This window comes from Haliotis asinina, chromosome 1 (assembly GCF_037392515.1).
Source record: "Haliotis asinina isolate JCU_RB_2024 chromosome 1, JCU_Hal_asi_v2, whole genome shotgun sequence".
NCBI classification, from domain to species: domain Eukaryota; kingdom Metazoa; phylum Mollusca; class Gastropoda; order Lepetellida; family Haliotidae; genus Haliotis; species Haliotis asinina.
Window position 1 is genome coordinate 74,010,124 of NC_090280.1, and position 18,180 is coordinate 74,028,303.

At 42.6% G+C, this 18,180-nt stretch overlaps 2 protein-coding genes across 4 annotated transcripts in view; both read right to left on the reverse strand.

Annotated features, from left to right (window-relative positions):
* LOC137297015 (uncharacterized) overlaps nucleotides 1–8,034 on the reverse strand; it is a 30,873-nt gene extending 22,839 nt beyond the window's left edge. For 2 of the 3 annotated variants that reach the window (XM_067828969.1, XM_067828978.1), the window contains exons 1-2: nucleotides 7,798–8,022; nucleotides 7,001–7,058 (exon numbers count right to left, since the gene is read on the reverse strand). In XM_067828969.1, the coding sequence (XP_067685070.1) occupies nucleotides 7,001–7,042 (42 nt within the window). In that variant the 5' untranslated portion in view covers nucleotides 7,043–7,058; nucleotides 7,798–8,022. Of the gene's footprint in view, nucleotides 1–7,000; nucleotides 7,059–7,797 lie in introns of all 3 variants that reach the window. The other variant, XM_067828963.1, reaches the window with a different exon arrangement.
* Nucleotides 8,035–11,040: 3,006 nt separating this feature from the next.
* On the reverse strand, nucleotides 11,041–18,148 carry LOC137297044 (oocyte zinc finger protein XlCOF26-like). Its single transcript, XM_067829001.1, has 2 exons — nucleotides 18,037–18,148; nucleotides 11,041–13,024 (listed from the first exon to the last, which is right to left on the reverse strand). The coding sequence occupies exon 2, from the start codon at nucleotides 12,875–12,877 to the stop codon at nucleotides 11,729–11,731; it is 1,149 nt and encodes a 382-aa protein (XP_067685102.1). The 5' UTR covers nucleotides 12,878–13,024; nucleotides 18,037–18,148; the 3' UTR covers nucleotides 11,041–11,728.
* Nucleotides 18,149–18,180: the final 32 nt, after the last annotated feature.

The following is an 18,180-nucleotide window of genomic DNA, read 5'->3' on the forward strand; positions in this document are numbered from 1 at the left end:
CGGGTTGATTTGCTGATACCCTGGTACACATCATTGACTCGTTCTCCCTCGCTTTTCCAGAGATCCTTGTAGCAGTGAAACACGTCGCTGTCGTCGATGCTCAGCACCTCGTTACCGCTGATCTTGACGGTCGTTTTCTTGATGATAGCTCGACCCACGTTCCGCACTAGCTCGCGTTTGTCGTTGTCGGAGGTCAACGTGATATTGAACGCCAGTCGAACAGTGCCTGGTACAATGAGGTCATTCTCACCAAGGTTTGGAAATCTAACCAGCAGAGTTTGATTCTGGTCTATCTTGCTGGGATTATTGGTGATGGTCACCGACTGTCGCACGGCTCTGGCTCCTAATGGCTCTCTCAATTTTCTGAAAGGATCTAATTTTCTACCGTACATTGTTATATAAAAGAAATATATTTTTAATACTAATGGATGAAGACATACCTATGGATGAGATGCCGGGCGCTAGTGCCCAGGCATTCGATGATGAGCAGGAGACCTCATTTACTAGTTCACCATTGAACCAAGAACTCTTGGAAACAACGGTAAATGATTATTTCGAAAGTTTAAGAAGAGATAAAAACTACGTTGAACCACAGGGTCGATACCATAAGGATTTTTTTATTGATACAAAGGGTGTTCTACGCCTTAAGTCTGACCCAGGGGTTGACCTCTTTAACAAGAGCAATAAAAAACCACTGGCCTTGTCAACTCTAGCCAGCCGCTATGGTGTTGAATTTATCCGTAAAAATCTAAACATGAATGATTACGGTGGTGCAATACCTAAGGCCGTTAAAGAAGATCTGCAAGCTACCAGATCCCACCTCACCACTAGAGATGAAATGACACCACAGCGTGCTACAGAAGCCTCGGACAGCATAGAAAAACTGTTGAGCACCTACTGGGACAAACCGTTACCGGGGTTTGACTTTCCGGTAAGGGAACTGCGCGGCTTAGACGAAGCCGTGAAACGCGTGCGTGGAGAACTCGTGAACAACATGGGGAAACTGAACGAAATCGACGAGCACATCGCTAGGGAAAAAACCAAACTCAACGAAACTGAAAACGATGATATGAAGCGCCGTATCAATGAACGACTACGCGATTTAGAAGACGAGAGACGTACACGATTGGAATCCGCTTCCTCGAATCGTGAACAGCTTCGATCCCAGATCAGTCGTATTCGGGAAACAATCGATAGAATACTGAACGAGGATACAACTTTAGCCAACAGGATTCGGATATTGTTCCGGGAGCAAGGGATCACCATCGCCAGCATTCTGACTGCATTGGGTTTCATTATATCAACCCTCGTGGTGTCACTGACGGGGGGAACCCCCACACCTGCCGGCGGGGGAACTCCCAGCGGTGGTGTTAAAGACTGGATTAAAAAACTCGGGGAAGGCCTAGCTAAACTGGCTGGTAAAGCCGCCGAAGCCCTTCCCGGCATCCTGGGTAGCATCGTCTCGTGGTTGTTGAGCGCTCTGTCTAAAACTGCCATGTGGCTCAGTCAAAACCTGTGGGCAGCCATCGCCGCCGTGGCGGGTCTGGTGTACGTAGCGGCTAAGAAATCTTTAACCAAATAAGGCCCAAAGTTACCCCACCAACCACTAGGGCCGTTTTACTATCAATATGCTGCTGAGCCTGAATATGAGAGTGTGTGGGGGGTACCCCCACATGAACTTTAGGCTCCGGGGGCGACGCAACTATACCCTTTTCACGTGGTGGGATGTGTGGGATATAGGTGGTGTTAATATCGGGGTTGATACCCAACTTTTGATTCTTCGTGGCTATGACTATTTCGTTGTTATAACCCACCACTTTTTTTACTCTCAGTTGCATATCACTCGGAGCCATGTACAACCCCACGCCGAACACGTAGTCGACTTTCGACCTGGCGTATTCTAACACGTTTTGGTAGCGTTCGATAGCCCGCGGGAGATCAACTGGAGAATTGATAGCATCCTCAACGTTGGAAACGAATTGTGTCTGAGCGTCGTAAGCAGTTCCCTTACCGATGATGTTGGAACGCGTCATCGACTGCGCACCCAACAGCGCCCACACGTACGTTCGAATCGAGTCGTTCAACCTGACTACCCCGGCACGAGTGAATCCTTTCGACGTGTCCAGCATGAACATTTTCCACCCGTCTGTGGTTGACTGCTCCACTTTCTGGATTGTGAAACCAACACCACCTTTTTTAAAGTCCATACGATCATCCCTCCATTCATTACTCGACAAAGCAAAGTCCTGCCTAAGTATACCTAGTGTCAGTAAATCATCACTGGCATCTTTCACTGGTTTTGGTCCAGATTTGTTAGGTTTAGGAACAAGATCAGCTAATGCATGGGAAAAACGTTCCGTACTAAACATTTTTCGTTGCATAAATTTTATTAGTATATGTTTGTCAAATGCCTTTGGCGAGAGCCCATGAGCGTAAGGAATACCCAACCCGTGGTTCAGCCCCGGCAAACGCCAATCCGTCTTCGGGTCTATTTCGAATTCGTTGCAAATACGTTCGTAGACCCGTCTATCGTACGGGTTGTTTGTTGCGTCCCACGCTTTGTCCTGTGGGAGGGGGGCGCTGATCTCTTTAAGGATACGTCTGACCTGGTAGTACACGTGGAACTTGAACACAGACTGACTCAGCGGCCCACGCCGAGTGTCGGTCAATGTCACACCACACCCCGTTGTAGCGCACCACACGGCAAAGTTGAATTGGTTCTGCCAGAACTGCATAGGGTTGTTGAACCAAGCGTGGACTGCCTCAATGTTAGTCACCGAAAGCTTATACTTATCAGGCATATCTATAAACTTGGCATTGAAATACAACCCAGGAGCAACCACGATCTTCATGGTGGAGAAATCTACGTCCAGTTTAGGGTACAACACACCAGGGGAATACATTTTAAAACTATTATATAATAAATATATATGTAATATGTACATAACACTTCCAGGAATAACGAGCGGTGAGGCCGTTCAGCTGACGCACGCGATCGATAACACGTCAGGTCAACTCGAAGTCGCACTCTGCGATATCACCTACCTACCGCAATGGACTAACATTAATATCAGCAACAATAAGCTGTTCGTTAGTGGAACTCGCAGCCAGATAACTGACGGCTACTACAGCGTGTGCTCTCTAAACGACGAGGTCTTCAAACCCCTGGGAGCCGAACTCAAGATGAACGACTCAAACGGTACAGTGGTGTTAATCAACAATGGAATAAACCCTTTGAGGCTCGGCCGACCATTAGCAAGGATGCTCGGTATGTCTCCTGACGAGATAAAACCAACAACAACCGTCACAGGCACGAAGTTACCCGACCTAGTACCGTACCGAGAGCTGTACATTCATCTCGATCAGGTGAGCACAACGTACAACATTCAAGGAGGCCACCCTTCCACTATACTGAGAGCAGTGCCGGTGAAAACTGAGAAATTCAACGACGGTAGAACCGAGTCGTTTTCACCACGGCAGTATAAGAGATTAACCCAGGGAAACATACCTGAGCTGACAATATCGGTGTTAGATATAAATCATAATCCTGTAAATATAGGATACCTCAGCTTAACGCTTCACGTAACATGACCAGCGCACAAGGGCCCGGAGTGAAAAAATGCGTCAATATCGGGATCTCCGACCTCGGAGACACACGCGGTTTCGACGCTCCCGGAGTAGATGGTAAATCGTATGCCTTGCAACTGAAAAACAACATTTACAAACGCGTTGAAATCCCCTCCGGTGGAACCCTAAGTGATATGATAGATACCACAAGAGCAACAGTAAACACTAAGTACTCCCTTGTCAACATCGGTGATAATAATTGGGTAATATACCCATCGTTCGGAGGTAAACTGTTCGACTTAGACGATGTTGAGAGCACTACCGTCGCCAAAAACAAACCATATATGCTCGTCTTCACCGAAGATGACAAGTGGGTGTTGTTACCCGATAACAAATGGTTTCTCAATATTAAACTCGTCTCCCCTTACGTGTTCACGGATAACAAAGACAACCACCTAAATAAAGTCGTGAACAATGGAACCCTGCTCGTGGCTTACATCCCAACTCAGAGACGTAGTATAGTCGTCAGCCCAGTCAACACTATAGCAGCCCACGTGCTATCGAGTAAACCGGCCATGCAAAACGTGAAATTGCAGTTGGTGTCTGAATTCGAAGGCGTGGTCAAGATACTAGAGGATCTACCGGCAAACTCAACATTGTTCATCAAAGTCTACCTAGGGGAACCATCGGTGAATGATGTCGAGATCGTGAAGGGGATCAAACTCGGGTGGGTGAAACGACACCAGTTTCAAGTTTGCAACGTTTACGTGCGGGTGGGTGTCGACTCCAAGACCAGTCTGCAGGGGGTCAACGTGATCGTGGAAAACAAGATATCATTAATCAATATATTCCTGCCTGACAACATACACTTCATGGGTATTAAGTTAACCCCTGAATTATTATCAGAAAACCAGTTGGAAATTATATAATAATATTATAATAATGACCAGTCATCATCCCAACACTACGCTTAACGACCTGGGAGATACAGAGGGATTCGACCAGCCTGGTGAGGAAGATGAATTATACATCCTGCACTTCAAAGACAACGTGTACAGACGGGTGCCGTTACCAGATTTAAAAGAGCCCAAATGGCTGATCAACTTAACATTCACCTCACCTTATATAACATTAAATAATGGGGTTGTCTCTAAGATTAAGAACAATGGTATCTGGGCAGGGGATTTCATTCCGGAGAGGGAATTAGTACACAGACAATCTGCTGGTTACGATAAAAAGGGGTTATTTGCTTATCCAAACAATAAATTAACATTTAGCAGTAATCTTGATAGAATATCCTCCCCTTTCACCCTCATCATAGAAGTCTTCTTTACGAGTTTATCCGATGGAGACCCAATAATACACCAAATTTTACCCGAGGTGTATATAAGCTGGATTAGAGAACACCAAGATAAATATTGCCGTATTGTTATACAACAGGATACCACGGGTCCTATAAACCACTTAACAAGCCTCAGTAGGGTTTTTATTGCAACAGGAAATTCTATTAACCTCTCACCTATTACCCTGACTAATAGTCTAGAACTTGTAGACTTCAAATACATTGATAGAATATTAACTGAACCCCAATTAAAATATCTTTCAAAATATACATTATAGGATGGGCCTGTACCCAGTTGTAGAGGAAGTAGCGAAGACATTGGAAACCGTAGATGGGTTCCGCTTGAGGCAGTTATGTGATGTGAAACGCCAACTAGAACAAGACCGTGACACGCGGAAAGCACTATGTAAAAAATATAATAGAGCTTTCAATATCGTGGACGGGGCTGACACTACCCTTATGGCAACCAGCATGGGACTAGGGGCGGCAGGCGTTGGGTTGTTAACCACCATCGTGGCTGCACCTATAGTGCTAGGTATTGAAATAACGGCTGGGGTGACAGGGTTGGTAGGGTTGGCGCTTAAGTTAGTATCACGCAGACTTAATCGTAAGGCATTGAAACACGACGAGATCAGGGTTCTGGCCGAAGCAAAGCTGAACACAGTGAGTGAGCGAATTTCCACGGCACTCTCTGACAGTAAGATCTCAGAAGAGGAGTTTCGTTCAATCCTCTCTGAACTCAAAAAATATAACGGAATGAAACAAGATATTCGATCCAAGTCTCGTAAGTCTGCTATCAGCGAGGACGAGAAAAAAAAGTACATAGAACAGGGAATACAAAAAGCCCAGCAAGCCTTTATTATGAACACCAAAGAGATCGTAGGCGGTTCACGTTAAACTGTTTCCTCGATATAAACATGACATAGGGGCGATAGCCGTAAGCGAGCCACCGATCCTATATGGTCAGTCAAAACTTACAACATAGATAAAGTGGATATGAAAGCCGACGAACCTAACTTATACTACTTGAGGGATGGGCCGGGTAGGGGATTTGTAAGAGAAGAATTATTGATCGTACCGTACGGCACAGTATTACCTCCTACCAAGGCACAGTAATTACCGCCAACTTTTTTATAGTAGGGGTAATAGTAGCAAAAGCTAATGACCCAACCAAAGCCTTATTTAGTAAATAAGGCTTTGTAGAGGGGTTTTATGAAAGTGTTTTAAAACTATCATTCCCTATACTACTATGAAGATGGCCATCAGTCTCACAGATAAAATACAATAGACGTTATTCTCATAAATCTCAAACTGCAACAACAGATATAGTTCTCATAGGTGCTGAAATAGCAGTGCTTGTTGTTACAGTCATTTCAATAATGTACTTCTATTTCTAAAACAAACAAACTAAATAATTAATTTTTATACCTTGTGGCTTAAGACTCGCATTTTGAAAGTCTAAAACAAAACTGAACTTTCCATTTCACAAGGACAGACTGCTGGAGTAAGTGAGTTCTGTGACGCTTTTAGAAATATTCCCACAATATCACAGCATGGAGCACCATAAATGGGCTTTACACATTGTACCCATCAGGGGAATTGAACCTGGGTCTTTTGTGTGAAGAGCAAACGCTTTAACCACTAGGCTACCCAACCACACTATGGATAGCTCGAATATTGATGAGCACTAAATACAGCAACAAACTTGTGAACGCTAACTCAGATAGGTCTGATTAAACATCCCACTTCTATGTGAATTACACATGGGGTTTACAATATCACCGCCAGCTCTCAATGACTTGTGATCACATCATACCATATTTGCTTGTCACCAGTCATGGGTTTGTCAGGAGCGTGCACACCTGCATTTGTAATTGTATTATGTTTTGTGTATGAACGTAAGGTAATACTTTAGTTCTGCAAGAAAACAAGCTAGAGAAAGAACGAGCATCAGACCTCTTCACCCATGTTCAATTTACTTTTTGTATTATTTCTTTGTGGTCGCATTTCACTCCTCCAGAGTGATTGGGGTTTGACAGTAATAAAAATTGACTGTTTTAATATGAACTTTATATTTTTGTGGTTGCTTACTGTAATGTCCATCTCTAGATCCTTGTAAACACAGAAGGCCATTTTCCTTCCTTGTATTCTGAAGAACAGAAGAAATTCAAACACATGTACCAATGTTGACACGTATGCTGCTTCACATCCAGGGGCGTGGGAGACATGGATTCTGAATTTCACATAGATAAACATCCCCACCCTACTGCCTCGAATACAAGGCACTTATTCAGGCTAAATATTACTTGCGCTATAATCAGGCTGTTTTGAAATTACGCCATTTACCATTTTGTTCTACAGCAGTTTCAAGATGTAACCGTAACAGATGCTATATATCTTTTGCTGCAGGGTGACAGCAACAACATAATGGCCGAATTTATCAATAACTTTAAACAAATGTATTTGTTACAAAATCCCAAGAGAAAAGTTGAGTGTTAACAGTGCGTGAGTCCAGTTTTACCCCGCAATATTCCAGCTGAATGGCACACGTCTGTAAATAATCGAGTCTGGACCAGACAATCCAGTGTTCAACAGCATGAGCATCGATCTTCACAATTGGGAACCGATGGCATGTGTCAAACAAGTCAGTGAGCCTGAAACTAGCCTCCCGATTCCGTTAGTCGCCTCTTGCGACAAGCAGAGTTGCCTTTTATGGCGAGCATGGGCTACTGAAAGCCGGTAAACTGCAATCTAGTCAAAGCCTGTTCTACCCCGGATCTACCTGCAATCTGGCCATGGCCTGCTCTACCCCGGACCCACCCGGGTCGAGTTTTAATAGACCAAATGTATCGATATATAGCAAATATCATTGCATGATTATCACTTACTCTGCCTCTGACTTCACTCTCGCACAGATCGGCTAGATCGACGATCAAAACATGGACGTGCATTTACACAATGCATCTGAGCCATCTTAATCGCGTCATATATAAATGCATCAGTACATACAATGATACTTGACTGGCTGTTGGAAGCGCACATCTGTATTGTGCATCTTACCACTTTGGGAGACGAGTTAACGAAAATGGAGTTTGTGTGGTCTTGTGTGGACTGAGCCCGAAACTGCCAAAATACAAAACGGCAATTTACAGCTGGAGTCAAAACGGTAATATTAACTTTTGAACGCTGGAATGTTTCATTTTGCGATTGTAATTTGGGTTATTAATTTCTTCAAAGCAATTTTGGCATATGTAAAAGTAAAAGTAAAATTAGGACTCAGAATGTGTTAATATTAGCCTATATGTGTGTGTGTGAGAGAGAGAGAGAGAGAGAGAGAGAGAGAGAGAGAGAGAGAGAGAGAGAGAGAGAGAGAGAGAGAGAGAGAGAGAGAGAGAGAGAGAGAGAGAGAGAGAGAGAGAGAGAGAGAGAGAGAGATTTTATAGTACCAGGAACAGTTTACATTTTGCTTTCCTGATCTAGAGGTAAGAACGGATACATGATCTCATGCACTGTATGGCATAGAACACAGTGCAAACACTGTTAGGATCACTAGCTATCAGAGACATCGCAGTAACTTGTGTGTGGCTTGTACAAACCAAGAGGCCTTTCTGTCCCCTGTGTGCCTGTACATGAGGCAGAAGCGATGGATCACCTGTCATTGTTATCGCATTGAATGTGTTCATATTAACTGTTGTAAGTAAAGGAACTATATTTCTCTCAATAGCACCATGAACACATAACATCAACCCCCTGGGTCAGTCATTAATAATTATTGATCCACTGGGGAACAAGTGACTCGGTGTGAAGCTTTTACAAGTCAAGGAACCTTTGTGTGCCCGATGCATCTATACAAGTGAGATGGGGGTAGCCTGATGGTTGGACCGTCCGCTCATTACTCTGAAGACCCGGGTTCGATTCCACAAATGGGTACAATGTATGAATCCCATTTCTGGTGTCCACTGTCATGATATTGCTTAAACTGGGGCATAACCAGGCTCACTCACTCCAAATGAGGCTATACCTTTGGTGCTTAGGTGTTGCCAACGTTATTCGGTGAACAGATCTTGTAAATTATCGATTACAGTTACAATGTTCTGAACATAACATCATAAAGTTCTCGTATCGGTCATTTTATTCAGGGTTTTCCAAAGTAAACTCAAGTAGTGACTGAATTGCGGTTTGGGTGGGGTGGGTGGTGGTGCGTGCGTACCCCTGCACTCTGTCTCTGGGTAGGCCGATGGGATAGCGTTTAGTCATAAAACAAGAATGTCATTGCCTTTTGCGGTAAATTCCGAAAGTCATGTCAAATAGGTTTTTTGTCGTTGTGTCGTCTTTTAAAGACGTTCTGAAAACCCTGATGTACACATTGTGAATGGACCCGGAAAGGTCCCGGGGTAGAATAGGCCTTCAGCAACCCAAGCTGCCATAAAAGGCGACTCAGCTTGTCGTAAGAGGCGACTAACGGGATCGGGTGGTAAGGCTCGCTGACTTGGTTGACACATGTCATCGGTCCCAATTGCGCAGGTCGATGCTCATGTTGTTGGTCACTGGATTGTCTGGTCCAGACTCGATTATTTACAGACCGCCTCCATATAGCTGGAATATTGCTGAGTGCGGCGTAAAACTAAACTCACTCACTCACACTTACTCACATTGTGAATGAGAACGTTAGGCTACAGAGTGCTTCGACAGGTTCGCACCACGTGTACATGCTATCCATAGCTTTAAGATACTGTGTGAAACACGTGCTTTAAATGTGCATTCCTGTGTACTGGCGTATGATTGCCTGTTTCAAAACTATAACCTTGTATATAGGTGCTGCAGAATTAATGCTCGAGTGTATAAGTTACCTCCACACCACACGTCTGTTCTGGTGATCTGTTTTGCCAGAAAGTGGACGGTAATTTGTTGACTGTTTTCACAAAACATCAGCCTAGGTTATTGAGACAACAATCTTGCAGTCTGTGTGTGTGTGTAACTTTTAAACTTAGAGCATTGGCCGTGTAATCAACACATCTAACACATTACCAATTTTATATATACTCTACATTCCAAGTCAAACTTCTTACATGCAAATCATCAAATCGAACACCTTATCTCACTAAGAAAGTGATGATATATCAATAAAACAACGTGGAATGGAATGTTTATATCGAATCATTACAATTATCCTTGTAACATCTAAGAAAGTAACGCATATTTTACACCAACTTGTTTAACTTTGATATTTTCACTAGCCGAAGTGCTTACTGCTTAATTCACCATCACGTAATATTAAATTTCATGTAATTGATGGTAGCCTGTAAATATTTGCGCGTTGATAATCCAGTGGTCGATAATGTGAGCCAAAACGAATAATGTCCAGGGCTGAAGAAACCAAGACACTGCGTTTGATCTTCTAAACTATCTCATTTTCAGGACATATTCAACCCAGAATCTCCATGAAGGCCAAGTACGAAAGAGTGAGAGAATGACTCAATATGGTTTGGGCAATATTTTAGCAATATTACAGCACTATCATGGCAGGGACACCAGAAATTGGCTTCCCATAATGTACCCATGTAAGGGATCAAACACGGGTCTTCGGTGTGACGAGCCAACGCTTTAACCCCTTTAACTGCTAGGCTAGGCCACCATGGCTCATACTATAAGTACTTCAGGAGTTCAGATCTCATTGTGGCACCTCAGGTGGCCAATTTCTGCTGTTCCCAGGTGATAAGTTGCTAGAATATTGCTAAAAGCTGCGTAAAATCAACTCACTCACTCAAGTGGAAATGACGGTTTGCAAAGACTCTTACAATGTCATCTCAGAAGGCTGACCCCACCTCAGGAGGTTATGAGGTTAGTTCAATGTCCAAATCTTCTTCCACAACCTATACACAGTTAAGGTCAAATGGCTCTTGGATAACACAAGGTGTACTTTGCGGCTATCCAAAGTTCCTTGCTTACCCAAATCACTTCACTTAAGAGCCTTGAGTATGTGTAAAATATGTGACTGCATCCATGTGAGGAAACATCTTCCATCTTTACACTCTCTTCAGGTTCGATGCCAGTGAGCTTTGTCTGATTTTGAAAATGTCACCCAAATCCAGATCATGGTTTTACAAGCAATGAACAAATTAAACTCACAATGTGCCTCTGCAGGTAATTTATTTACTCATTATATTTGATTACAGCGTGAGATATGCTTCAGCAGCTGACTAAATTATTGTGGTCCTTGTTAACTGACACACTCAATCATATTCAAACTACATAATGCTGGTTGGGGTGGACCAGATAGTCCATCAATTGACATGAGCATGCATATCTTAAAATGTGTTCCTGGATCGATCAGTGATCGTTGTTTAACATAGCAACATTCCAGCTATATGGCAGCAGTCCGAAAATAATTGACTCTGGATCATACAATCTAGTGATCAAAAGCATGAGCACATGACTATGCTATTCGGGTACGTTGACATGAATGTGTCAACCAAGTCAGCAGGTCTAGCCACTCAATCCTAGTTGCCTTGTAAAACATTCATGGGTCCAATTCCAATTCTAACACGGATCCTCTTGGGTATGTTCCAAGGACGTCCTTGGAGGGAAAAGGCACACATCCTTCTTTGCCAAACTGGTATGGTAGCGGGACTCTCACTTCCTGTAAAGCTTCCTCACATTCATTGTACAAATTAGGATGAGTCAGGTGTTGTGGGGTAGCCTAGTGGTTAAAGTGTTTGCCCGCCTTGCTGATGGGTACACTGAGTGGAGTCCATTTCTGGTGTCCCCAGCTATATTACTGGATTATTGCAAAAGCAGGTTAAAACCAAACTCATTCACTCACAAGGGCCAGTCAACATCATGAGTAGCCAAGTGTTTTTTTCGTTGAAGTGGCCGTGCAAATTCTTTCTCACACAGGAAACAAGGATATGGCATGACTTCAATGTGCACTGCTGCATGCTGCTTCATACGATGAACATTTGTAAATGTTTTCCCACAGTCTGTACATGAACAACGTTTTTTTCGTTTTTTTTCCTTGTGTGTCAGCATGTGTTTCGTCAATTCTGCTTGCGTTGGAAATGTTTCCCCACACTCTGTACAAGGTCTTCTTGGAAGATGAATTTTCATATGCATCTTCAGGTCAGATGACCGTGGAAATGTTTCCCAACATTCTCCGCAGGAATATGCTTTTCGTTCAAGATGAACCTTCATGTGTTTCCTCTTTGAATAAAGTTGTGTGAATCTAGCTCCACACAAGTTACAAAAAGTGGAATAAGGTTGTCGCTCAGCGTGAACTAGCATGTGTTCTTGAAGGTCACTTGGACGTGTAAATACTTTCTCACACCGATTACATGTAAAAGACTTGGGCTTTCTGAGGCACCTATGTGCCTTCCTTTCACGCTTTGTACTAAAATCCTTTCCACATTTACGACAGTGACGGACTTTTCTAACTTTATTCTGTTTCGGGGTGTTATTGGTTTCTATTGATGTCCCCTCACCTCCCTTGTTCCTGTCTTCATTGATGCCATTGTCTTGGATATTGACTTCAGAACAACCTCTGTTCTGTTCGTGGTTCCCTCTCTCCCCTAAAATACTAGACATGTTACTGCTCTGAGCATCAGTGTTCATGTTTGGGGCCTCCGTCTCCACAACAGTGTCACAGGTGTTAATGTTCTGGGTGTCAGTGTTCTGGTTCATTGTTTTCTCAACAATGACGCAGGTGTTGATGTTCTGTGTTTCCGTGGTCTTGCTTGGGGCCTCTGTCTCCCCAACAATGTCACAGATGTTAATATTCTGGGTGTCAGTGTTTTGGTTCATTGTCTCCACAACAGTGTTAAAGGTATTAATGTTCTGGGTGTCAGTGTTCTGGTTCATTGCTTTCTCAACAGTGTCAAAGGTGTTAATGATCTGGCTGTGAGAGTTTTGGTTCATTGTCTTCTCAACAATATCACAAGTGTAAATGGTCTGTGTGTCAGTGCTCTGGTTCATTTCTCCTCAACAATATCACTGGAGTTACTGTTCTGTGTTTCAGTGTTCTGATCCTGACTTTCTGTTTACCCAATAATGTTGAGGGTGTTAGTACCATTTTCCATGTTCCTCAACTGAGCTGACAGATGTCCTCCGGGTTGTGTACTCCTGAAAAATCATACTCACTCTCTCACTAATAATAATAAGAACAATTCTAATATCCAGTAATACTAATTCTAGTAGAAAAACACCTAGTATCCAACTGACTAGTTACTCACTGGACTCTGTAATCAGAATTTAATTGTTATTACCCTGGATATCCCAAGCTGCCTTTTAGGCACTAGAAGGTCATAGTCGAAGGACTTTATCTCACCACTTCTGCTGGGTGAACAAAGGCAACTTAGAACAAACTCACTTGCCTAAGGTGATACCACATGTGTCACATGTGCTTCATTGTGGGGCAGAACTGAAGTCCAAGAAACTCTCAGGAGTCAAGCTGCCAAGCATGGTCACCCATCCAAGGACTGTCCGAGCTTGATGATGCTTGATGAGGTCACATGCAACGTAAAACACAACTTTGCATATTCTGATACCTTTCAGTATGCACTTATCAAACCAAATCATCAAAAATGCCAATTCAACCTATGAAGTTGAAAAAAAACTGTGATGTAAAGCTCGTGAAATCTAAGTTTAAACGATTCACTAATTTCCCCACAGCTCTGGGTGAAAACGTTTTTTTAACAGCTGTGCTGCACTGCGCCCATAACGCATACACAGTGAATTGGATGGCAGAGGGGGAAACAGTATGCATGCCCAGAGTATGACGTTGTGAGCAGTAGTCTAATCATGGTTGTGTACACAAACAAGTAAATGATCTACTTGTAGCCTAAAGAATATGCTGACTGTGACAAGCAGCCTCGGTCACACGGAAATGTCAATGTCTGGTATATTGACACCTCCATGTCTGCCTGCCTGTCTGCCAATGACAATATGCAGTGCTCAACTTCAATCATTGACCACATGCAATTTGAAATTAACACCTATTGTTATGTCGTGAACAGAGAACCTGCTCTGGTTGTTTAACTTCAATCATTGACCACATGCAATTTGAAATTAACACCTATTGTTATGTCGTGAACAGAGAGCCTGCTAAGTTTATCAGCCAATGAGCCAGCCAATGAAAAGATTTTGTTACAATTGAGTGCACACACAACGGCTCTGACTGGGTTTGGTATCTGTTTGGGTTTGGTATTAACTGTTTTAATCACTAAGCTACCCAAGTGGCCCCCTATGATGCAATGGACACATTAACACAAAATCAAATCTCAAAGAACATGCTAATTTCAGTGTTAATTACACTTGGAGGAGGCAGACTGCAGCTTTTTGAATGTTGATGATTGCATTGCCCTCCATTACTTACACAAAATTGGGGCTGTAAGGAAGCCTGGTGGTAAAAGCATTTGCATATCACATCAAAGTATTGGGTTCGATTCCTTACATGGGTACATTGTGTAAAGTCCATCTCTAGTTTTCCCTGCAGTGAAATTGCTGGAATGTTGCTAATGACTCACATAGAGAACTTGAAAAAGTGCATATTGTGCAGTGACTATGGTTTTGTGACACTTTCAGCAATTAATATTCTAGTATCTTCATGGGCTTCATGCACTGTACTCATATGGGGAGTTGAAAATTGAACCTGTGTCTTCTGTGTGATTAACTAACTCTCTCTCTCTCTATGTATGTATATATGTATGTATGTATGTATGTATGTATGTATGTATGTATGTATGTATGTATGTATGTATGTATGTATGTATGTATGTATGTATCTTTTGTGGTTATGTATCTCCAGATTGTTACACACACATCACCCTTCCCTGTAAGTTGTAACTGATGAACAGAATAACCTCAAGTTCAATATGGACCCAGCATCGTAACAAAATCATCACAATACCAGATAGGGGTAAATAAAATGTAGTGGTTGTTGCTAAAGTCAGTGTGGATATGCGGTATCAATCAAAGATTATCATCACATGATCATGACTGGATTTCCCACTCAGGCAGAGCAGGCGATTTCATTATTTATCCCCTTAAGTCAACTATGAGTGTTCCAAGACATGACGTGTGCCCTCGACTAACAACTAGTCCCTGAAATGAACACACTGAACTGAAAAAAATAATGATTTACAGTCACTGAAACTGTGGAAATCTAGACATGTCACATATTCTAGACCTGCATCAGCCTCGATACGTCTAGGGCATACATTCCAAAAAGTCTCCACTATACCCTGGATGCATCTACGGCTCAGCTCAATGAATTTATCACCTCCTTTGGCTGGCTTTTCATCCTCACAGGTGTCTACGCTGAGAAGTTAAAGGTCACATGCAACCAAAAAATCAAACATAATTAAAACACATTTATCACTTATTCATGACATATAATATACATTGCTGCTTTTAAAAAAACCCAAATAAACAAGATTATAAGCGTACAATCGCGATTCAAAAGTGCAATATTTTGTACTTGGGCTTACTTCCCCCGAAACGAAGCCCTCGGGAGACCGCACCCAGTCATAGCGGGTGGATATGCACTCAAGTGTAACGACGGCTACCGTTTGGCTGTTTCATTTGCGGATATGCTGAGGGTTCATTGTGTGTACAGAAAGATGATCTGTTTGATGGGCATTTTAGAAGTATAGCCAGTCACAAGACAAGTAAGATTCTTTTTGTGTTCTTGATGCATCGTTTCAGTGTGGATTCATATACTGTTGTCAAACAAAATCATATACACTAAAAGAAGTCGTTATCCATGACGAATGTATATAGAGATGTTGGGTTTGGAAAATACATGTTCTCTGAATTTGCGCTCGATCCAATCAAAAATAATCTCAGTAGAGATGGTAAACTACTGCGTGGCTGGAATCTGTCATTCGTCCAAGTACAAAGCAAGACTTGAAACTGACAAGAGTTTGCACCAGTTTCCGTCAGATCCAGTCATCCGAAAAAAAATGAATGTAGTTTGTTTGCAACCCACAGACATAAAAACATGTCATGTGTATCACACGTGCCTAATTACATAATGTGGCAGACACGGGACTCGGGTGCACGAGTCATAAATCAACTTATTTTCTTTATGTCGTATAGTCTGATAGGTGTTAAGTTCAAATTGCACGTGGTCAATGATTGAAGCTGTGTATTGCATGTTGTCTTTAGCAGACAGGCAGACAGACATATAGGTGTGAATAAACCAGACAATGAGCTTTCTCTGTGACAGAGACTGCTTACCACAATCAACAAGTTGTTTTATGTAACGAGTAGATTATTTACTTGTTTGTGTAGACAACCAAGATTAGACTACTGCTCACGATCTCAGACGCTGGGCATACATACTGTGTCAAGCTCCGTGAACCTATTCACTGCGCATGCGTTATGGACGCAGCGCAGCACAGCTGTTGAAACCAGTTTCCCCCCAGCGCTGGGGGGATTTAGCGAAACGTTTGAACTCCGATTTCGCGGGCTTTTTTTCATCGCGTTTTTTTCAACTTTATAGGTTGAATTGGCATTTTTTATGATTTGTTTCGGTAAGTGCATACCGATAGGTACCAGAATCTGCAAAGTTCTGTTTTACGTTGCATGTGACCTTTAAGCAGTCCAATCACTACTCACTTTTGCTGTTAAATTGTCTAACCGATTATACTTGGCAAAACAAACCATGCAGAGGTTCCATGAAACAATTAGGAGTTCTTGCACGTATTTTTCGGACCTATCAATTTGTTTGTATCATTTCCCCCCCAATCTGAGTCGCACTGCCAAAAACCTTTGCAGCTGTGACTGCTATCCTTGTTGGCACTAACAAACTGGGGTTGTAATGGCGGTTTTGCTAATTGGCGACTGTCAGAATGTGGAGCCAGCAAAGGGAGGTAATGAAATCATTTGGGGCGACCCGGAGATGCATCCAGGGTATGGTGGTGTTCCATCAGAAAATATAGACTGGAGATATCGAGGATGGACCTGCATGGACGTTCTTGGATATATTTGTACCAGGGTCTGTGTGACAGGCTGCCTGTGTCCAAGCAACAGAGACTATGAGGCTATGAATACTGAAGGCTATATATTACTCAACCTTTATTACTCAACCTAACAATCTTCAATGACAATTTCAATTACAAGCTCTGTGTTACATTCATGTAAAAAAATTCTTTTCACAATGAGATCAATCTTCAACGTTGTATAAAGCCCACTCCTGAATATCTGTTTCAAACATGACCTGAACCAGAGACCACAAATCTATTATATGGTCTCTGATTGAACTTTTCCCCTAAATGAAAGGACTGGTATTGCACCACAGTCATGCTGTTTTGAAATTACCTCACATATGCGACTTCAGTTTCCGCCACGTTGGAACAAGACAATTTTGTAAGCTGAATGTTAGCACAGAACTCTGCTGTGAAACTGATTACACGCAAAGTGATGCACTGACCATGTACTCCAGTTCTGGAATTTCTCCACTGGTTGCCAGTTCAACAGTGTATCTTCTTTAAAATGCTGTTACTGACTCACCAAGCCCTCTACAGGGAAAAGAGCCCTCTGCCTTAAGGAGCTTATCTATATGTAAAAGCCATCAAGTCTTCTCTCCTCTGATCAGTCCTTGTTGTCCTAACAAGTATCCACAAGCAAAATGGGTGGCAGAGCCTTCTCCACTGTTGCACCTCAATTATGGAACATTTTACCATCAGAACTCAGTCAAAGCCACCATCTGTGAATCCACTTTTAAAAGTCAACTCAAAACCCTTCTGTACAGAACTGCTTAAAATATTTAATCATTTTCCCCTTTCATTCTCCTACATACGCCCAAGTGAGCAACTAGACAGATGGATAACAGATATGTTTCAGCTGCAACTGTGTATAGGGACATTATGAAACTTTAAGTTCAACCTGAATATGACGCTAAGGTATTACAACATGTCCAAGGGAAAATTGCTTTAAGCCACATCTTTCACTTATGTCAGTAATGAACAAACATGACCAATTATATCATCACAATGTGACAATGGAACGAAAGCGGATCCGCACGGATTCGCAGGTCGGGAAGACCGTTTTGCACGATATGGGCACGTGCACCTTAATGTGCATCATACTACGTAGGTATGATTTAATGTTGCGAATAAAAGTTACAATACCTGCTCAAAACGGATCTGTATTGTCCGTTGTGTGTAAAATTGCCTTCGGTACACATGTAAACAAATGGGAGAGCGCTCGCCGATTGAGTTGAAGCCGAAACTGCCAAAACACAAAACAACAATTTCAAGCTGTGGCAAAAACGG